Raw genomic sequence first — 23,941 nt, forward strand, 5'->3', positions numbered from 1 at the left:
TTATAAAAGCTTGTTCTTGGGCCCATCTCAATCATTAGAATGGTTGAGTTTGAAAATGAAAATTGCTATTTTTAATGGTACCCCAAATTCTGTTGCATACTTAATTTGAGAACCAGTGCCCTAAGAACATAGCCTAAATATCAGAAACATTGAGCCACTGAGACTAACCAGACAGCAATCAAGCTTGGGACAAAACCGAGTTTCTGTAGTCATGTTGACAGACATCCTTTTGAAGTAATTACTGCAGTTTGGTATAGCCATCAGCTGGATATTCATTTGTAGGGGAAGGTTCTATCTAAGAATAAGGATGTGTTAAAAAAAATGAAGAGAAAATAGTAAAATAGTTTAACACATTTTTGAAGTGGTAATTACAGCTCTGACAAAATTTCAAGTCCAATTTTCTGTTCTGCATGTGTTGATGAATCTCCTTCATACAGGTCAATGAGGGAAAGTCTAAAAATAATCTGAGTGTAACAAATTCCCCACTAATATTTGTTCTCAGACATCAAAAGTGAAAATAATTACATTTCTTTTATGGCAGATGGATTGTTCATCCAATGGAACAAAATAAACCTCTTGTTTTTCTCAATAAATGCGCAATTGTAATTTTACTAAATATGTAAGATATAAACATTTTATGAGTTTATTTAAGCTGTGCTTTAAATGTTTTAATTCTCCATATTTACACTATATCTTTTTAACATCACTAGAGTTTGTGTGAAGTGCTGTAATTCTAATCTAAATTGGAGTTCTCTATTTTGGGCAAATTGTAATACCTCACTGTACTAAAGAGAAGCATCCTTACTTAATCTGAAATGAAAGGAGTACAGCATCTCCTGTTGGTTAAAAAGTATTATTTGTCTTGTAGTAAACTGCCCTGTCTAGTAAAAATGAAGGATTTCACCTCTACAGATCAATAGAAAAGATATGCTTTTATATCAGGGTAATTGATGCAAAACCAACGTGGAAGAAGTCTAATAGTAAACTGCCTTATCCAAAAATTCATTTTATGTTCTAATGATATGTCTACCAGCCTGAAGGAACGTTAATAGGAAAATGCATGAGAGAGTATTTCATAGGTTGAAAAGGAGTTGTAAGCCACAAATATCCTACTTACCTGTTTTCAATTGTTGCTGATCAGGCTGGAAGGTGAGACCTGTGAACAGTCAGTACAGGAAGGTATTAAAAATCTATGAGGCAAGCCTTGATCTAGAAGCTGAGGATAGCACCATAAACTTGGCAAAGTACATCTTTCAAGGAGCTAGCATTCAAGTGGGGGGTCGGGGGGAAGGGAAACAGATAATAAGGCCAAAGACAAGTCAGATAATAGAAAGGTATTGAAAAGTGTAATCAAAACAATAGAAATAAGTTCTATGGCAGAGAGTGACTTGGGGCAGGGCAGGCTACACGTTTTATGGGCCTAAGTGAAAAATGAACATGTGGGGCCTCTTGTTCAAAACAGGAAAACAATTTTTCCCATTGTTTTACAGTCTCCCATGAACTGTCATGGTATTTTTCCTTTATTATTTAATGCCTTACTTGTTGGGCACAAGGATGCTCTCAGGTGAGCACAGGGACCCAGGGCCTTGCCCCATAACTCACTCCAGCTTGGCACTTGGGATGGGAGTAGAAGGAAATGAGGTGAGGTGGAGCCCATTAACAATATATAGGTTACACGCCATATACTGTTATATACATCACGCGGAGCTCTTGTAAGTATGACCTTGGTCAACGAGACTGAGAACTCCTTATGGATATGACTAAGTTTATATAATTTGTCCTATGGGATATTGAGGAAAGTGTCCACTATGTGTAGTATTTCTAAAGTATGCTTTTGTTCTTACTTTGGGAAAGAAAAATAACCAAAGGATTCCATATCTCCTTCACAATTTTAATTTTGCTTCTGGATATATTTTTTTTCTTAATTTGATTTAACCATACAATTTTGAAGTTATTATATGAGTTAATGTTAATGTCATATTCAATATAGTTTTTTATAGGGAATATCCCCTGCTCATAAAGCTTATTGTATATTCTAATTTTAGGCTAAAGACAATAAATTTTCCCAATGAGTTCCATCTCTAGTTTCTTCTTACTATCATCCTTTCTAGCATACAAATTATTTTCTTTTATTATGCAAATATGGTCAGTCATGTTTCTATTCAAGTACCTTTATTAAGTACATTTTGCATGTGGAACAACAACCCTTGCCTATGTGGGTAACATGGTTGCAAATGGTCTCAGACTACACTTGTCATGGAATTCATACACTAGTCCTTTGGTGCCCCTAGGCCTCTATTCAGGTGGTTCCTTTTGGTTGGAATGATTTCTTGTCCATACTCACTTTCAGTGCTCTATACCTTCCTATGTATGGCCTCTTACAGAACAGTTCATATCCCATCCCTTTCAAGAAGCCTTCCTCAGTCCCTCTGATGGAAATTAATCTTCTCTCTTATATATGCATACACTGGGGGTGCCAAAAAAATGTATACAGGTGGACACTTTGGTCAATGTTGCTCAAGCAGTAGTTCGCCATGATCAGAAATGTCTGGACGCTGATGGTAACCACTTTGAGCACCTCTTGTAATTGCAGAAGTCAAACGTGACTTGTATTCATCTTTTGTTATCAGTATACCGTGTTACCTGAAAATAAATCTTGGTCGGACAATCAGCTCAAATGCATCTTTTGGAGCAAAAATTAATATAAGGCCGGGTTATATTATATTATATTATATTATATTATATTATATTATATTATATTGTATTGTATTAAAAACCTGGTCTTATATTGTAGTAAAATAAGACCGGGTCTTATATTAATTTTTGCTCCAAAAGACACATTAGAGCTGATGGTCCGGTTAGGTCTTATTTGGGGAAACACGGTATATTGAGTATTACAATTTTAATAGTGTTTTCCTATCTTAAAATAGTATATATATTTTTGGCATCCTCTGTATACACACACACACACACACACACACACACACACACTCACACACACTTTGTGCTTGTTTTCTTGTTATGTATGTATGTATGTAGGTAGGTAGGTAAAGTAAAATGTTTTTAGTACTCAGTCATATTTATTTATTATCAATACAGAATTTCTGAGTCAGCAGATATATCCCCTTAATTTATTCTATGCCCATGCTCTTGTTTATGCTCTTTTCTATAACTGGAATACCTTTTCCCCTTTGCTCATTTATCTGTGCTGTGCCCATCTACCAGTTTGTGTCTCATTACCTATGTTGTGTATTTTCTGTTTTATGCATTTGTTTTTTCTTTTATTACAAAATTCAGAAAGATAAGACTAAGCAAAAATACTAGTACCCAGATACTTATTGGTGGATAATAAGTTAATGTTTATATTTTGATTAGAGCACAAGGATTCACTTCTTTCTTTATTGTTTTTTAAAATTATCTTTTTAAAGAAACTATCAGGCTTTATTCTGGAAAATGCAACTACATACCAGCTTTGGAAGGCAGGATACTACATGGTAGTGTACTTTCCAGAGAAAGATATCACTATTCTTTGGGATAAAAAGACAACTATTCATATCAAAGTTGGACCACAGTGGAAGGTAGGTCAACCTATTTGGTGGGTCAATCCAAATAAAATGCAAGATATGAAATTGTATTTACCTTTCAATATTTGGTAGAAATAAAATGATTGATGTTTTTCAAGAAATAGATTATATTTTCAGAATTACTAACTCATACTCCTGTGAAGAACCGCTTTACCAATTAGAGTACAGTGCTGTGTACAGTTCTTTTTGATTTTAACCTTACAGTATCCAGTTTTTGAAAGTTATTTATATCAGTTTCACTCTTCCCACCCCCTTCAGTATGGTTATGGGATATGTTTGTAATGCAGTTAGATTCATTTATTACAATCTGTATTCCACCTTTCCTCCATATTTTGGATATATTTTAAAATTTATATGCAGTAAAATTGTAAAAAATATGTAAGAAAAATTACTCGTATAGTCTGCAGTTCTACGGATTTTAACAAGCACATGGAATTATATATCCACCACCACAGTTCTAGATAAAACAGATTTATCCACTCCCAAATTTCTCCCATGTTGGTCTTTTATTGTCAACTCTTACTTGTATTCTCTATCCTTTGGCAACCACTGATCTATTTTCCATCCCTATAGTTTTGCTTTTTCTGGATACGATATAAGTGACTTGACAAAATACATTTAAGATTCATCCACATTGTTGAATAAATTAACATTTTTTCTTTTATACTGCCAAGTATTATTCTGTTTTGTGGTTGTACTAGTTTGTTTTATCCATTCATTATTTAAGATTCAATTTGGGTTCTTTACAATTGTGGCAACTTATATTTTAAATTATTTTAAATATTGTTTTCTGTTCAATATTGTATTCAGTATTATTAAATATGATTATTATTTTAAATGTTTAAAATTTCATTAAATATTTTAAATTTATATATTAAAGTTGTTAAATGTTTAAAATTCCATTAAGTATTTTAAATTTATATATTAAAGTTGTTTTTTAAATATTGATGTAATTTTAATTCAGTAGTTTAAATTCAGTTGATCTGAAATTGAAATTGAGACTCGTGGGTATCCTCTGTGGCAAGTTAGGGAAACAACTGAGGTAGTGACAACTTCTCATAAAACTATGGAAAAGAGATGTATTTAAGCAGATTTTAATATGCTATAAATTTAAGATATGATTATATATTGGAGTCATTTTCTTTCCTCTAAATGAGAGAAAACCCCCAAATCTGCTTGCTTCTTTGATGCAGATGAAATAATTTAGTCATTGCCATGTTTCTTCAGCTATTTTTCTCTGCCCTTCTTCATCATGAATCCTCCCTTCCCTAATTTTTGGAAACAAATTAAGCATTGAGATTTCTACATCCCCTCCTACTTCTGCCTTTGATTTTTGGGTGACCAATGATGGGGTGGCCACTGTGTTTGGATAAACTCTGTGACTTCTGAGAGCTGAGGCACTGTGGTAAGTGGCCTCTGCCCTTAAGGAACCTAGGGTTAGTGTCAGCTGTGCTGGAGACACTCTACCATTGATGAAGGGCTACACACCATTCTTCAGTCCATAAAGAAAGAGTTCAGTTTGTTTAATTTTGAAGTTTATGGAGGATTGCCATTAGTTTTGGAACATTCTTCCCTGTGTGCTAGACCATTTCTTTTCCCTAAGAGTTAAGTTTTTCACATTATTTGAGAAAACACAGTGGGTATTGTTGATGTGAATAATCCATATGGCACTTGCTGTAACCATTTCGCAATCCACAATGACTTTTATAAAAATTAGGCAAAATTTGGATTTTGTTTATTGTGTCTCACTGTGGCATGATATAAGAGTGGTAAAGTGAATTTTTTCTTTCAACGTTATATTTTTAATGTTTTGGCTTTTTAGTCTGACCTCGAAAACATAAATTATTTTATTGTTTCAACATTTATAGTGCTACAAAACCTTAAACATATCAGGAGGTAGGGCTTTCATCATTAAAAATTTATTTATATATACACGTATGTATACACACATATACTATTATATTTGTGTTATACTTTTCTAAGTTACTTGTGTTATTAGTTGTATCAATGTTAGACATTGGTAAGTGTGGAAGGATAAAATTTGGAGGATGGTAAACATTTTTGAAAATTTATAATAATTTTTAAATATAATTAACTACATATGAAATTCCACCTTAAGACATATTTTAAATGATTGTTGTAAAAACTTTTTAAAATGTTCATTTTAAACATTTTTAAAAATATTGTGAATGTGAATCCTTAAATGTTGAAGTAAATAGAGAATATTTCATGGTAATTTTCTTTTCCTTTAGAACAAACTATCAGGATTATGTGGAAACTTTGACAAGTGTACCTCAAATGACATGACCACGTCTAATAATTTAGAAGTGAGAAATGCCCAGGTATTTGGAGATAGCTGGGCATTAGGACAGGTAAGTTTAAAACTAAACAAGTATTTTTTTTGGTGTATTTACTCACTAGGACATTTTACTCTTCCTGGAAAATTTATTTAGGTAACACTATTTTATGTAATATTTGTATAGTGACTCACAGTTGACAAACTGCTTTTAAATTTATCTTCTCATGTAATTCTTGTGAGAGCCTAGGAATGTAAAGGTTGTTGTCTTCATATTATAAATGGAGAAACTGAGGCTCAAGAAGTTTAAATGATTTGTCTGATATTATATATATCCATAAAAAAGCAGAGGTGGCATTCAAATTCACATCCTTTAATTTCATGCTTTTCTTCCATAGCAAAATGCTTTTTCAAGGTTCTGTAGTTCTAATGATGTGCCTTTTGCCAACTCAAAGCATTTACCCAAAGTAATGAATAAATGAAGGCAGAATTTCTTAACATTGTTTTCTCCAAACCCTGGCTGTGTGTGAGGATGTGGGAAGGAGTGGGGAGTGAATTTGTAGTCAACGACCTTTGGGAGCAGTTTGAATAAATTATTATACATATCGTTTTTTCAGAGGATTTCTTGAGGTATTATAAGTGTCCAAAGGACACGTGTATTTGAAGTATTTCCCAAACTTACTGATACAGAAACTATGTTTTTATGTATCAATTCTCAAGGAAGGAGTGTTCTACATACTTTGATAAATGTTGAACTAACTCAGAAAACAAATTGAAAATTGAAAATTGGAAATTGAAAATTCGACTCTTTTCTTCAAATTGGAAATTGAAAATTTGACTCTTTTCTTCTACTTTTTTTAATCCTGTTTTTCTTTCTAACTGAAAGAAGTATCCATAACTACAATTTCCTGGTTGGTTACTATTGTGTTAGTTGCTTTACTGCTTTGCCTAATTTACCTAATATATCTAAATCTCTTCAAAAAAATAAAAGGGGACTGGGGTAAAATATTTACCCTGTTCAGGAACATTTATGCTGTATATTCCAGTGTGGTCTAAGGTGAAGAATATAAAGGTTTATTTATTTTTTTAATACGTAAAATGTCTACTCCATGGAGAGACACAATTTTTTTTTTAATTAAGGCTATCATATATCTTATTGCATTTAGAAGTTTTTGAAGAAAAACTTGTCCTTTTAAAAATGAATTTAGTAATAACTAATTTACAGTAATAGTAAAATATTTGGACTAAACAAAGAATTTTAAATTCATGAAGATGTTTTTTTTTAATTCATAAGTAATGGACAAAGCTAAAAGTCAAAAATTCTTTTTCATTCTATAAGTTTTGTTTAGCACTTAATGTTTTCCAGGTGATAGAAACACATAACATGAAAAACATATGGCCTCTGCCCTTAAGGAACTTAGAGTCTAGGTTAGCAGATGAAGTAGAAAAATTAAGAATGGAAATATGAGATAGATGCTTTGATAAAGTTGCACACAATGTGGGGTTTGTGATAGTCAAAGGAAGGTTCCTGGAGGGGTGCCATTGAGCTGAATCCTACAAGATTTATGGGAGCTAAAAAAAATGCCGGTGATAGAAAAGAGTGTAGCTCAGAAGGAGAAAGCAGCCCTTTAGAAAATGTCAGGAAGGCTGGAGTGAGTGTGCTGCCTAACAGGAATTACAAGAAGTTCAATATGGGTTGGAAGTAGGGAATGGCTGTAATGCAAAATGTAGCATGCCAGGCCCTAAATTAGTAAGGAGGCTCTATGATCAAGCTAGAAATGTTAAGTCAGTAGAAATTTAGAAAACTATACACATTTGAGAGACATTAAAGGTTAAAATCACCAGCATCTATTGAAAGGTTGTAATAGGAAGGATGAATCTGGAGAATGGAAGAAAGTCATCTATTTTCCTAGGTTATTAGGTAGATGCTGGTGCTCTTCCCTGAGGAAGGGCAAAGAGGAGAGTGGGTGGCAGAGGACAGAGAAAACATGACAATGGTGTTGAAATAAGTACAGTGTAGGGTATATTGAAAGAGAAGTGAGAGAGATATTTATGTGGAAATGTCCAGTGTTGAGATTTGGGAAAGAGATCTGGGCTGGCAATATTGATTTATATTCAGATTGTTGAAACCCTGAGAAGTGTATAGAATGAGAAAAAAGAGAGGTTTGAGGATCAAGCTTTTCAAAAAAGGGAGGGGGAGAGAGAATGGGGAGTAGCAGCCAATGAATTAAGAAGAAAACCAGTAGCAAATGGAGCCACTAAAAACAAATGAGAGACATTTAAGAAGGGCAAAGCAATAAACAGCATCAAAGGTAGCGAAAGGTCAAGTGAGATGAAGACTGAAAAATGGCCTGTATATATAGTAATGAAGAGATGATTGATGACCTTTCCCAAGGCATTTCAGGGAGGTGAATTAGAAGAGGCAGAGACCAAATTGCTGAGTATACGAAGGTGAGCCTGTAGACACACACCTCCTCAGAGGATGGCTTGTGACAGAAATGAAAGAGGTAAAAACTGAAGGAGGGAGAACACTTTGCTTGTGTAATTATTTTAGTTATGTAAATGCTGCGTGTAAGACAATTTAAAAATTATTTACCTCTACTCTCTCTCTTTTATATCACCATGAATTTTAATAGTATGTTTAATTGTTTTCAAAAATAATATATGCCATTAACTTTAAGTTGACTGTGCACAGGTGCTTTAGGTACAGCTTGTCTTATAAAAATGAAAATATATTCGATGCGATTGGAAGGTATGGAGTCAGGATAGTTTACTCTGGTTTCAGCTTCAGAAATAACCCCTTTAAAAACTTTCTTTTCTCCCTTAACTTTTTCAACAGTGTGAAAGCTCATATGAATTATTTAAACCCTGTGAGGCACATCAAAACAAATTTCCTTATGCCAAGAAAGCGTGCTCCATTTTGTACAGCGATGTTTTTGCTCCTTGTCGCAATGTGGTAAATGAATACTTTACTAAACTTTTGAATTTAAGTGGGTACTTCTGTATCTATAATATTAAGACGAACAGGACAAACAATTTAGTTACCGATTGCTAGGAAGACAAATTTGGTAGTTTTTTTCTTTAAGTGATGTGTTTAGTTGATTTACTTTCTCCCTTACTCCATCTTATTTAACAGCATGCATTTGTACATAATATTTGTAATAATCTCTTCTAGTTTATGAAGCATTTTTGCATACATCAAAGAAAGCTATAAATGATTGATCAAAGCTATAAATATTTTTCTTTACGGAACATTGCCAAATGGGTATTCTTCTCCTCAACCCAAATATAGTTTAAAAGCATTTCTAGTGGCACATTTAAAGTGGTTTTAGACGCACATTATAGGATGGACTGTAACTTATTTAGAAATTTAATAGTTTACAATATTCATAAAAGTTAAAAGTACAATTGGTAACAGAATATTCTTTTAATGCCATGTGAATATTCCAAATAATGAAACAATAAACTTGTATAAAATATTAGTCTGTTACATTGCAGATGTTAAAATTATAGTTGTGTGTCAATCCCATTACCTATTTTGCTAGCTCTTTGATCTTACATTTGCCTAATAAATTCCTTTCTGCTTTGGGCAACATAGAGGTTTGTGATACTGGGAACTTTTTTGTTGGCAGTGTTAAACTGATCATATCAAATTTTGAAAATCTACCAGTTATTAATAGTTTTCTTTAGAAGTTTGAATTTTAATCGATTATAGCTACTGTTTATTGAATTAGTTCATTTTAACTCCATTTTCAGATTGATGTTACTTCCTTTGCCAAAAATTGCCATGAAGACACATGTAACTGTAATCTTGGTGGGGACTGTGAATGCCTGTGCACAAGCGTAGCAGCATATGCCTATAAGTGTTGTCAGGAGGGGGTATCCATTCACTGGAGATCATCTACTATTTGCTGTGAGTACCCGACATAGAACATCATCATCAGGTGGGAACCCTATAAGGAGATCCATATTAATCGTCTTATCACAGAACTAACACCCTGGGACTCATGGAAATAGAATTTCTTTAAGATGACCACATTTTATATTCCTTTGACAATGCAGGTACATTGTAGTGTAGCTAAAGGATTTATAAAAAGAAATAATTGAGGTAATCTTTTCTGTTCTGGGTTTGACTGTTGTCACTGTAGCATTTGAATGATATTTATATACCACACTCAGAGAAATTGTTTATAACTCCATCCCTCTTATGGCTCTGTTCTGACTGTAAGAAACATATTTTTAAAAAGATTGTTTTGAATTTGCTTTCAGATTTGACTCTAAACTTTTTATTTACTTGTGTAGATGGTAAATCATCTGAAGACTTTATAATGATGTCACTGTGTGTTCTTTCATTTGGTCATTGATAAACACATGGCCATATCTTGCACATATTCAGATAAGTGGTCAGATTTTTATATAATTTAATATTTCTTTTTTCTTTTAGCACTTGATTGTGAATATTACAATGAAGGTATGTGACATTTACAGAATATCAGTATAGCAGTCTATTAAATGTATCTTCAAATTAAAAACTTTTGAACAGCTTTATTGGTAACAAAGTATGGATACTTCGTAATTTGGTATATAACTCAATAAAAGCTTATGCGTTCTAAAATGTATCTGAATTGCTAGGCATTTGTGTTAAAATTTATTCCTTGGAAATCTAAAGAACAGAATAAAAGGGCAAACAAAGCAAATAAACACAGAGACACAGAGAAAAAACTGATGGTTGTCAGATGGGAGTGGGTTTGGGGAATGTGGGAGAAGGTGAAGGGGTTAGAAAGTACAAATTGGTAGTCATAACATAGTCACAGGGATGTGAAACACAGTGTGGGGATAAAATTAATAATGTTGTAAAGACTATGTAGGATGTCAGATGGGCACTAGACTTACCAGGGGAATCAGTTCATAGGTTGTGTAGATGCCTGATCACTGTGCTTTACACCTGAAGCTGAATAATGTTGAATGTCAACTATAAATTTATATATATTTATATATTCACAGGATGTAAAGTACAGCATAGTTAATATAATCAATAGTAGTATAACAGCTATATACAATGTCAGAGGGGTAGAAGACTTGGAGGAAGGTGTACCCCTCTGTGAGGGGTGTAAATATCTCCTCATTATGTTATTTTGTACACCTGAAACTAATAAAAAAATATTCTTTTTATGGAAAATAAGAAAACTTGGAGGGGGGTATACCCCTCTGTGAGGGGTGTAAATGTCTCCTCATTATGTTGTTTTGTACACCTGAAACTAATAAAAAATTATTCTTATGGAAAATAAGAAGAGTGTGTAACTGAATTCTCAGCACTTTAGGGGGCCATCAATAGTTTTTGAATTACATGAATGAAGGAATGAAGTTAGCTTATTTTTTTAGGTAAAAAGGAAGAAAGACCAAATCTATACTTTTTACCATTTTGTATAAATATGGACATTATTGAAACTTTTATTATGTTGGAATTTATATAACCATCACTGTAGGCAAAACTAATTATTTACATATTATTAGAATAAGAACATATTAATTTAATAATAATAATAACAGAAATCTCCTAACCCCACCAAGCATCCAGACTTGCAATGAGAAGTTTAACAGGAGGTGCTGGCTAAAACTAAGGCATAGACTAAGAGACAGAATTCTATTCTCAGTGAAAATGCCAGAAGTTGGCAGAATTGGAGACTGCTGTCTGTCAAACCTGTTTAATGAGGAAGGCATAGCCACTAAAGCCCAATTTCAGACAAGTAAGATGATCCAGGGAGGTGTCCATTAGTCAGTGATTGGACAAAGGTTGGGCCCATGATGGATAAGTTAGAATAATAGTTATAGGAAAGCTAAGGCATTTAAACAACACAATAAAACCAAAAACAAGCAACCAATCCAAGGCATTTTTTGGTGTTTTAATGAGCCAGGGAGAAACTGGTCAGCTATAATTCAAAGGAGGCCAGAAAATTTTAGAGAAATAGAAATAGTGAATTAAAAAAGAATAAATATTTAAGTTTTCATTGTTTTGTTACATTTATGGAAGTTTGGTGGAGGAAAATAATCCAGCATTAAAAAAATTCTGTAGTACTTAAAGAAAATCTAAACTGAATATAATTTTCTGTTCAGGATTTAAAACACACCTCACTCTACATCAATCCTTTAGATTCCATGCTTAAAGTGAGACAGATTGCCAAGTATTTATAACAGTAATAATAACAATAGCTTTTATTATGTTAACTACTTTACCTATATTATGTAATTTAAGCTTCAAAATATGCCTGTAAGACAAGTGTTATTATTAACACTTTATAGAGGAAGAAATTAAAGCACAGAGGGTTAAATAATCTGGGCAAAGTCCCTTGGCCAAAGGTGCTAAACTGGGATTTGTAAACCATCTGAGTGCAGAACCAAGGAGCTTGATCTCCAGGTTTCCTTTTTAATACCATGTTTCCCCGAAAATAAGAACCTAGCCAGACCATCAGCTCTAATGCGTCTTTTGGAGCAAAAATTAATATAAGACCCAGTCTTATTTTACTATAATGTAAGACCCGGTCTTATAATATAACAATATAATGTAATGTAATATAATATAATATAATATAATATAATAATGTAATATAATATAATACTGGGTCTTATATTAATTTTTGTTCCAAAAGATGCAATAGAGATGATGGTCTGGCTAGGTCTTATTTTCGGGAAAGCACGGTAGCATATTGGTCATATTCAGAGAGTGAACATGGGGCATTTGGCCTTCGTAAGACACTAATGGACTCAGTGGAGTGATGGGGGAAATCTGTTTCCCATAATCAAAGTAGTAGGGAAAAACATCAACCTGCCAAGGAGAGTAAGAATTTGTGAAAATAATGCAATAAAGATAGATGACTAAAGGGGACTATAGAACTGTGGAGATTGCTGATAGTGTAATGAAAAGAAAATCTTTTAAATTAATTATCCTTAATTTGTTTCATCCCAAATAATTTCACAGCTATTGGAAATTTACCAGTCTTCTTTGGATATTCATAGCTGACATACTGGACACTATTTTATTAAGATACTTATTTATGATTTAAAGCTAATGCAGAAATAAATAATTATGATTCTGTCAGAGGGAAACTTTAGAAAACAGTGGGAGAATTTAGAGGTTTTAGCTGAGATTATCCCAATAATCCTTAACACAAAGACAGTAAATACTATCTTCAGGTTCATTTTATGGCATTTACTAAAAATATAATTTTGTTGTTATTGTTGTAGGTGAGCAAGGACTTCAATATTCTGCTAAAAAATTGTTGTGCAAGTTTTATGTTCAGTGTTTTTTATTTAGATACGACAATAATCACTGTGGAACATGATTGCTTTTTATCAATAGTATTAGGTTGGTGCAAAAGTAATTGCTGTTTTTGCAATTATTTTTAACCTTTTAAACCACAATTGCTTTTGCACCAACCTAATAGACATCTACTTCTCCCTGAAGAAAATTAATGATAAAGTCAGTGACTTTTGTCTCTTAATTGCTGGTGAAAATGAGTGAGAACAATCCAGACATGAGATCTCAATCAATTGGGAGTCAAGTCAGAAGCTTTCGATTTTTATACAAATGGATTTCTCAGATAACAATTGTCTCTTCAGTTTGCTATAGTAGGGGACATAGAGAAGATTTTGTTTACTTGTCTATTTCCTTTCTGCTAGTCTTATGTTGAATATCTGTGAGGTTGCTTCAAACCCTTAAGTTGTAGGTATATATATCTTCTTCATGTTGAATTGTATGTCACAATAATTTACATATTTATCTACTTATTTGTACATTATTTACATATTTCTACCAATTGATGTATTTATAAATTGAAGTGTATTGCATCTTAGAAGTTTATGTTGCTCTTGTCTTTCCTAGAAAACAAGGCAGTGGGTGGTAGGGATTACTGATATAGTTTTCTTTGGTTGTTGTAGATTTGGGCTCATAGAGAAACACTCACTGTGCATCGTATACATTTGTAACAGTGGTGGGATGTCCACTGCCTCTGCCTCTGGGCTCATCAAGAAATTGTCCACTGTACCTGCTCAGTTCCCTCTTTGTGTGAGGGCAAAGTTCTTTCAAGTCTCTGTTTCTACTCAGGGTGTCCAAGTCCCTAATAAAGTGTGTTTCCTCGTGGCTTATTAGTGCACCCAGCTGTTCAGTGGTGAGGTGTCCAAGCTGATGAGTCAGTGGAGAGGACAACACGAGAAGACAACGTATCCTATGAGTCCCTGCCTCTTTTCCTGGTCCTCATGATGGAAACTTTGGTTTTTGTTCTCCTTTCTACTTGAGAGACTTTTGACTTTTTGATTTTCTCCCCTTCTCTCAGGCCTGGTCTTCATCCTGAGAGGGGAAGAAAAACTAATCCTTGGAATTTTTTCCCCCCTCTATCTTAAGAGTGGGCTGGGAAAAGGAAAATTGTCCTTGAGATAAAAATTAGAGAAAAGAAAGTAAAATTCACTGAATGCAACCAGATTAATCTTTTATGATACTATGTACTACGCATATATTAGTATTCTACATTATCTACAGCATAATATATCTGTAAAAGGTATACAGCCGATGATTATTATCTTAAATTTTGATGGTTTAGAGGAAACTTTAAAGTTTTAGTATCTCAGTATTATTAAGAACAGTAAATGACATAGTGAATGAGTTGAAAGTAAATTGACCTTATTATCATAAAACCTAACTCAAAAATTTAAAAAATATTAGTGAATATTATTTATTATATTAAATATATTTATTTATATTAAATATAATATTTCTTATATTAAATAATATTAAAATATTATTTACATCTATTTATAAGAAGAAGTTTGCAGAAAATTATTCTATTGAGCTTCAGGTTTTGGTTCTACACTAATTAATTCTTTATAGTGAATATTTTCTATTTTATATGGAACCATTTAAGTGTATGGAAAATGACAGTGTCAGTAAAAAGATCTTAGATTTCTCTGTTGAGCTTCATCTTCTTATTATTTTTTATAGATCTTACTGAAATTCAGTAATTCTCAGAACAGTAAAATATTGTACATCATATCTGTGAATTCTATTTTCATGCAATGCAAAATAATAGGGAGAGATGATTTTCAGATTATCGGAATACCTGGCCATTGACAAAGCTAAACTTATGTTTATTTAGAGTCAATTAGAATCTTGGAATATTAGAGTGGAAGGTTTATCTAGACAAAGTCTTCATATAGGTGAGAAAATTTGAGGTCCAGAAGTCTTAATTCAACCTCGTATCCAGTACTGCTATACACATACTTATATATATGTATATACATTCACATATACATTCTAAATTATATGATTTAAATATGTATATATCTCGAATCATTATAATGTATATTTGTGAAAAGAGTTCAGTTATTTTATTAATGATACATGTTTAAATGCTCAATAAGTTTTGGAGTGTCTTTTGTTACTAAAATTTATCCCATTGAAATGACAGCTTGAAATATAAAAATCCTATGCCAATTTATAATTCTCATATTTGTATTTAATTAGGGCTTGGAGAAGGTCCATACATGCTGGCAAGTTATGGGCAGACTGGCCTTGTTCTGGGGGCCAATATAACCAGTAGAAGCATTTTCTCTTTGTCAAGAACTAATACTCCTGGTGATTTATTTTTTAAATTTATGATCATTCCAGGTCTTTTCAAAGAGAAGGCATCATGTAAGTATAATTTCCAATTGAAATAAGATTTTAGTTTTCCATTTGTATATTTTTTCATTTATTAATTCATTAAATATTAATTTGGGATCTAATATGTTTATGGCATTTTTCTAGGTGCCCTACTGGATATAAAATAAGATACTGGTACATGAACCAACTATTTCTTTTATATATGTATATATAACCCTTTATTTTGTCTATCTATCTATCTATCTATCTATCTATCTATCTATCTATCTATCTATCTGTTTATCAGAATTGTAATTGTTTGATTGATTGTTTGGTCCTAAATAAAGCACAGCTTAAATATTCATAATATTAATCATAGAACTTAATTTGAAATTTTTGAAAAATCATCCACTAATAACTAACATTTAAAGGATTGTCATGCTAGATTAAAATAAAAGAAAAAAATTGTGATTTGATATCAAAGTTGTTAATAGTAAGAGCATAAATCGGAGTCAAGGCAGTCATTCAGACACTCTTATCCTTATATGGCCTTGTGTGTCTTGGTACCCGACCCCACATTTACTGGTTTGTGCCTATACAACTATATTGGTCCTATCCACTTGGCACTTGTTCTAACTGGTGATTATTGTCCTCTTCTGATCTATGATGCTCAGGCAATATTGTTACTATACTAGCCCTACTTGGAACCATGCATAGTGTGTTTTATAAGTTTAGGAATATTTATTGAATGAATAAATACAACTTAACTTTCACTTATTCTGAGAAATCTCCTGATTCTCCAGTTAGAATAAATTGCTTCATTCTTGTAAAAAGAGCTCTTAAGTTCTTTTTAATCTATGAAAACACCTGTCACAGACTGAAGTTCAAATTTATATGCTAGTTATATATTTTCTCTTATAAATATTTCTTTTATTATTTGCATTTTCCAGTGCTCAACAGAGATACTTGAAAGTTTTAGACCACAATAAATGTCTTTGGAATCATATATTATATGATAACTGATGTTTTTAATAGAAAAAATCCTAGTGGATTTAAACGAAGAAATTAAGACTCCTTATAAGATATAAGATTTGCAAATATCATCTCACATTTTATAGGTTGCCTAAAGAAATTAAGCTCTAAGAAATTAAACGTGAAATCTTAATTAAAGAACATTTATATCATGGGTTTTGCAAATATATTGGAAACTTTTAAAGCACATAACAAGAAAGGATGTTCTGAAATTCTTTGTAGTTGTCCATTAGTCATTTGATTATCTATTCGCCAATAGATGATAATATTGAACATAGTCTTTTCTTAATGCAGTAAAGTCACATTTTTTTAAAATTAGTTTATTGGGGTGACAATTGTTGGTAAAGTTACATAGATTTCAGGTGTACAATTCTGTATTACATCATCTATAAGTCACATTTTGTGTTCACCACCCAGAGTCAGTTCTTCTTCCATCACCATATATTTGATCCCCTGTAATCACTTTTAAGAACATTTCCTTATTAAGAACCCAGGGATATTGAAATGCAGTGACATGCGTAAATTGATTTGTTTCTCTATTCTCTTACTCTTTTCTATCGTCCAATTTAGCCATTTGTAGATTTCATGCATTTGAAAATTTTAAAGCTTACCAGTACAAATATGTGTCCAATTAATCATTTGATTACTTGTATGATATTGGACATTCTGGGGTCATAAGCTGATATACCTTTTGTCCCCCAAAGACATGAAAAATTATTTAAAAAATAGAACTCATCAAAGACTGACTTTTTTGTTGTTGTTGTTGAAGTTCTTACTGTTAGTCAATGCATTAAAATACTATTTCTTTTAGAGATTTTATAATTCATTTCTGAAATCTTTGAGATTGACATTAATTAGGTATGGCAATTGTATAGTTCTATTTTTGTCAAGTTTATAATACATTTTATAATGCCAATATTGATGATCAGCTTTCTCCAGAGAACAGAAGGAATGATCAAACACACTGTTCTATGTTTTACAGCATTGGCACTTGTTTCCTTGGAATCTGCTGAAAGACCAAACTACTTCCTCTATGCCCAGGATGATGACTCTCTTAATTTGAAACAATGGCAGGCGAATTCAGCCTTTCATCAGAGAGCCACCTTTTTCCACCATCAGAGCCTCTGGATTCCTGGTTACAGTGCATTTGAGTTATACAGCAAGAAAGGCTTTTTCATCACATTCACAAATTTGATTGTCAGAGCATCAAAATATGATGATTCTGAAGAATTTAAACAGTCAAGTAGCTTCAGCATAGAAGGTATGTTTCTTGAGTCTTCAAAAGGAGAATAAACAGATAATTTACACAATGACAGAATATTTATCAGGTTTTAATTTTTAAATCATTCATAATGAAGTATAGATAGATAGAGTTATATGAACTTGAGTATATTTGTTAACCTCTCTGTCTCTCAGTTTATGCATCTCTAAAATGGAAAAGACAATAATACCTGCTTTATAGCGTTATTGTATACATGAAATGGCAAATTGCTTAGAACAGTCTTAAATAATGTTATTTTAAACTATTGACCAATTATTACTGTCAATACTGTGTGAACTTTGGAAGTAGAGCTGACCCATGACTCGTGGTATCTAGTATTTGCATCTACTTTTTGTTTCCTGGAAGACAACTTCTCAATAACCTGATTCTCAATGATAAAGACGACATGTTTACCTCTGTCTTTTCAATACTAGGGTGTCTGGTTCCACTGACCTCTGGAAGATTTACCAGGTTGAGCAGAAACCTGGGCTTATTACTAGAGATCTTTATAGTTCTATAGCTATTGAATTTTCTGAATTTCAGAGAGGAATCCTCACTGCCTCATCCAATGTTTAAACACCATGCTTTATTTTCAAAACCTAGGAGCTGAATATCTGTCTTGGGTCTCTCAAATAAATTGTTTCATTATAATCAGCCCTTCTAAGTCAGTCTAAGAGAACTAATCATTTGCCTTTTCTGTTGTGGATAAATTTCTACAAACCATGGTAGTCTTTGGATTTTAGATAATTCAAGTTGAGCTTTAAATTTTTGTCTGTTAAAAAGAGTTTCTGTACTTGTGAGAAAAAGAAGCACTGACATGTCTGTACAACATTCTATAGAGTAAATATGATATTTTTACTTGAATTTACTTAAAATTTTAACTTTACAAGCCTATATTTCCCCTCCAATCTAGAAATCTGCTCCAATAGACTCAGACCCAGCCGCTCCACCTGAGCTATGGATAACTGCAGCCAATGGCATCATAAAATTCTCAGAAACTGATCTTTGTGGGCTTCCTAAACAAGAAACTCTAGGGGTCTACTCTAGTGTTGGAATGAATCCTCTCCCAGGACCCACAATCCCAGTAACCTAGGTCTAACAGTAACTCTAATTTTTACACGCATATATGCCTTCCAATAAGTCTTATTTTCCTTTCCATATCTTGGAATTGAACTCTGTGTTGGGAGTCCAAGAATCATAACCTGTTTCCTGAACTTTTTCCCTTATGGAACTCTCCAGAGATAATTTTGGGCTACTGCTAAATGACTGGTTTATGAAGTGGGGAAGGGAGGGTATTAGCAGAATTGGCAGGAGAAAATATTTAATCAAGGGAGGTTTTATAGCTATAAGCATGTATTGTGAAAATCCGTTCATTTTTTTTTTTTTTTGATCATGAGATAATACCATGTACAAGGTAATGGGTTAAGTTCTGTGAGAAGAACAAAGATGGAATGTTCTCCCTAGGTTTGATGTCAGACAGCATATCTTTGGTCTTGCCATTTTCCTAATTGTTTGAACTTGGCAAGTCCCTTGGCTCCTCTGAGCCTCAATTTCTTCATTTATAAAATGGAAATAATACCTACTCAACAGGGTTGTTACAAGCATAAAATATGATAATGGAAAAATTACTTTGCAAAAAAGTAATTCCAAACATGTGTTTCATATTATTATGATATATAGATTGAGGAGAACCCATTAAACATAAAGAAAAGAAGAAGATTTAGAATTTTCCTTGGCCTCTTCCAACCTTTTGATTTTTTAAGTATTTGGAAAAGAGACTAACATTTATATATTCAACTTGAGCATGAAATGCTTTAATCACCACGAAATGATAGTGCTTTTTCTCCAGACGTGTCTTTTCCACAGCATTATCATCAAAGAAGACTCAGTCTCTAGAAGCATTACTATCATAAATCATTATTTTTCAGACTGTATATAAAAAATATCCACAATCTAAACTTTATTTTTTTTTGCACTAGAAATCCAGGTACCAATACCTTACAGGAGGAGGTGTGAATGGAGATACGAACCTTGTGCCACTCCCTGTTTTAAAACGTGTAGTGACCCTGAAGCACTAGCGTGTAAATTTCTTCCACCGTAAGTCATGTTTAGCCATTAAACAAGCAAATCCCAGCATTAGTAAATTCTGATATCAACAATTTTGTTTTTCAGGTTTCAAAAAACCATTCTTAAGAATAATTTGTATGTGCTGTATACTCATTCATGAATTTATTTTCTTTTATTCAAGCAATAGTTATTAAAGATCTGCTATGTGCCAGGAATGCTTCTAGCTGCTAGAGATACAGTACTGAATGAATAGATGAAGTAACTGCCCAAAGAAAAAATGTAAATATATAATACAATATATTGTTAGATGGAGATATGTGTTACAGAGAAAAATAAAGGAAGGTAAGGGAGATGGGGAATATAAGGCATGTGTGTGTGTGTTTGCCACATAGGATGATTAGGGAAGTACACGCCGACAAAGTGGCATCTACTCAGAGATCTGAAGAAAGTGAAGGGACTGGCCATGCGGATATCTGGGGAAAAAACTTTTCTGTCTTAGAATAGTGCAAAAGTCATGGGGTAGAAATGCATTTGAGGATGAACAAGGAACCCAGCTAGTTGGAGCACAGTGAACAAAATTGAAGGAGTTAGGAGATGAAACCAGTGAATCATAGTAGTGAGTAAATAATATAGGGCCTTGCAGCCTGTTGTGAGGACTTCGTCTTTTTCTCTGAGTAGTGTCCTGGTGTATTTTGGGCAGAGCAGTGACGTGATCTGATTTATGATTTGAAAAGTCTACTTTGGTTGTTGTACTGAGAATGTACTGTTGGGGAAGGGAAGGAAAAGGGCAGAACTGGTGGTCACTGGTACAGACAAGACATAAAAGGGACGTGATTAGGCTGGTAGTTCTATAGGTTATGAGATTCTGAATATATTTTGAACTTAAGGCTATATTATATGCTGATGGATTTAATATCAAATATGAGACAAGGAGGAGTTAAGGAGTCAAGTTTCGGTTTCAGCATTTTTTAGATAGAATCATATGAAATTGCTATTTTTGTAGTCAAAACTGGTCCAATATGAGCAAATTCAAATGACTCAATTTAATGGAAGGGCTGAGTTGACATTTACTTAGGTAAGGAAATGTTAGGAAGAGAAGCTTAGAGGAAAAGTCAGGAATTTGGTTTTGAGCACTGAAAATTTGAGACTGAAATTCTTCATTGGATTTGGCAATCTGGACAATAGGAAGAGGGGAAAAATGGAGACAAAGTGCAAACATTTTTTTGTTTTTAGGGAGTTTTGCTATAAAGGAGAACAGAGAGATGGAACAGTAGGAGGGAATATTTTCAAAAGAATAGTTTTACATTAGGCATTTATGAACTTCTGTTCTGTGACAAACATCAACACTACAAAAGATCCCAGGCAATTTAGTTCTGACAATTGCGTTCGTGAACTCATCCTAGAAAAAGTGCTACACACCTCATTGCTGAATATCACTACAGTCACCTTCAAAGTACTGCCTTGGGAAGCTATGCACCGACGCCAGTGCCTAGTCCACCCTTTAAAGCAATTTTGGAACTCTTTTTTTGGAATGACCATCAGAGCTGTCGTCGTATTACCCTTGATGTCCTGAATGTCATCAAAATGTCTTCCTTTCAATATTTCTTTTATCTTCGAGTAAAGGAAGAAGTCATTGGGGGCCAGATCAGGTGAGTAGGGAGGGTGTTCCAATACAGCGATTTGTTTACTGGCTAAAAACTCCCTCACAGACAGTGCCCTGTGAGCTGGTGCATTATTGTGAGGCAAGAGCCATGAATTGTTGGTGAAAAGTTCAAGTCATCTAACTCTTCCACGCAGCCTTTTCAGTACTTCCAAATAGTAAACTTGGTTAACTGTCTAGTTGGTACAAATTCATAATGAATAATCCCTCTAATATCAAAAAAGTTTAGCAACATCATTTTGACTCTTGATGTGGACTGACGGAACATTATTGGTCGTGGAGAATTGGCTGACTTCCATTGTGCACTTTGATGCTTTGTTTCAGGGTCATATTGGTACACTCATGTTTCATCACCAGTGACAACACAGCCCAAAACATCGTCTTGCCTCTCCAAAAGGTCTCAGCAAACTTCGACTCTCCTTTGCTTTTGTTCATCGGTGAGATCCTTAGGACCATTTTTGCACACACCTTTCTCATGCTAAAATTTTCAGTTAAGGTTTTCCTAACTGTTCCCTATCGATATTTACTTGGTCTGCTATGCTTCTCACAGTCAGCCAATGATTTTGATGCACAATTGGACACATTTTTGCAATGTTTTCATCAGTTCTGCTCGTTACTGGCCACCCTGACCTCTGTTCATCAGTGACGTGTTCTCTCCCCTCAGAAAACCGTTTAATCCATTTATACACTGCAGTTTTCTTCATAGCATTATCCCCATAAACTTGGACTAACGTGTCCTTGATTTCATGTCCACTCTTGCCAAGTTTAACAAGAAATTTAATGTTTGTTCGTTGCTCTAACTCAAGCTCAGACATTCTTGTGACGGCACACAAAAACACACAACAATAATAAACGCCACTCAGCAAGACATCGCCACATGTCGACATGAACAGAGCTATAAGACATTGATATACCAAGGTTATAAAACCTTACAGAGCTGTTTGTTTGTACAGTGCTGCTAATGTAAGCACACAGTGGCAAGTTTGCGAACTTAATTGTCAGACCTTGTATGAATGAATGAGATACAGCCCCTCTCTTTCAAGGAGCTCCGAGTCTTTTGAAGGGTGACAGAAACAACAGCAGATAATGGCAATACAGTGTAAAGAAGGCTGGAAGAATGATGACAAGTAGTATAATACATTTAATTATTGACAGCATGAGGCACACTGTGCTAAATACTGTAAAATGGGTAATCTCATTATTTCCATTTTTTTATAGGAGAAAAATTCACTGAGACACAAAGAAGTTCAACAATTGGTCCTAGGTGACACAGTTTGTAGGCAGCAGAGCCAGGGTTTGAACCACCACATCCTGTTGTGTTTTAAGTGTTGTGGGAGCCAAGAGAAGGAAATGATATTTCTGTTTATTTTCTTAAATAGAAAAAAAATCCTTTTTTTTCTCTTTTTTTTCTGAAAAGGGGTTGTCTTCATTCACTTGGACCCCTCACAGTCACAAACTTATTCCCTGCCTCTCCTGGTAGGCATCAGGAGAGGAAACAACCCGGACCCCACAGTGAGGAGTGTACTAGGGCAGGAAAGGAAAAAAGGAAGGAAGGAAGGAAGGAAGGAAGGAAGGAAGGAAGGAAGGAAGGAAGGAAAGAAGGAAGGTAGGAAAGAAGGAAGAAAGGGAGGAATGGAAGGAGGGAAGGGAGAGAAGGAGAAAGAAAGGTGGGAAGGAGGGAGGATAGGACATGGTTGGCCCTGGCACTGGGGAGAAAACAGAGCTATATATTTTGAAGCGGCACTTAGCTGGTGTGTTACTTCTTGTGCCATAACCGGTCTCTGAGGTGTTTGAACCCAGATCCTCAATCTTCCACTGGTCTGTAGCTATCCCGAAGCTTCTTTTTTTTGGTATGGTTAGAGTGTAGAGAAGAGACTCAGGATGAAACTTCACCCCTGATGAGCTGTTTCTCTCACCTCCATCTCCATCTCTATCACTACCTCTCCCTTCCCTACACTGAGGCACCTGATTATTACTCGTCCTTGTACTTGCAGCCCTAAGGGGAGACTGAAGTACTGAGCTGTGGCTTTAACCTAGCCCTGCACCCCTCCTCCTATTCCCCAATAGAACCACCACTCTTGTTCTTGATAATTGCAGTTCGGCACATAGCAAGTGTTACAAATAAATTAGCTAGTGGAAATGAGAGCTTTCATGAGAAAAGATGCCGACTAGCATACCACAGACCCCATATGTATGTACAGTTACTCTTATTATGAAATAGTATACCTATTCAAAGAACTCTTCTGCATCTGAGACATTCTATTTCTCAGTCAGAAGTTGAGTAGATATGAATTGTATGTCAAAATAAACAGGACCTTGTTATGAAGGCATTTTAAAGGAATGAGTTACTGGTTTTTAGAAAATACTTTAAGAAGATGGCTATGGTTTTGACTTGCATAAAACAATTGCA

The 23,941-nt window shown here is 33.9% G+C and overlaps 1 protein-coding gene across 2 annotated transcripts in view; it reads left to right on the forward strand.

The window, feature by feature from the left end:
- OTOGL (otogelin like) overlaps positions 1-23,941 on the forward strand; it is a 142,577-nt gene that overhangs the window by 69,749 nt on the left and 48,887 nt on the right. For both annotated transcript variants that reach the window (XM_019751251.3, XM_074325364.2), the window contains 8 exons: positions 3,429-3,578; positions 5,837-5,956; positions 8,720-8,836; positions 9,637-9,793; positions 10,325-10,351; positions 15,395-15,562; positions 17,526-17,804; positions 19,784-19,901. In XM_019751251.3, the coding sequence (XP_019606810.3) occupies positions 3,429-3,578; positions 5,837-5,956; positions 8,720-8,836; positions 9,637-9,793; positions 10,325-10,351; positions 15,395-15,562; positions 17,526-17,804; positions 19,784-19,901 (1,136 nt within the window). The remainder of the gene's footprint in view (positions 1-3,428; positions 3,579-5,836; positions 5,957-8,719; positions 8,837-9,636; positions 9,794-10,324; positions 10,352-15,394; positions 15,563-17,525; positions 17,805-19,783; positions 19,902-23,941) is intronic.

The sequence above is a fragment of the Rhinolophus sinicus genome, chromosome 1 (genome assembly GCF_057876585.1).
Source record: "Rhinolophus sinicus isolate RSI-liver-muscle chromosome 1, RSI-T2T, whole genome shotgun sequence".
NCBI lineage: Eukaryota > Metazoa > Chordata > Mammalia > Chiroptera > Rhinolophidae > Rhinolophus > Rhinolophus sinicus.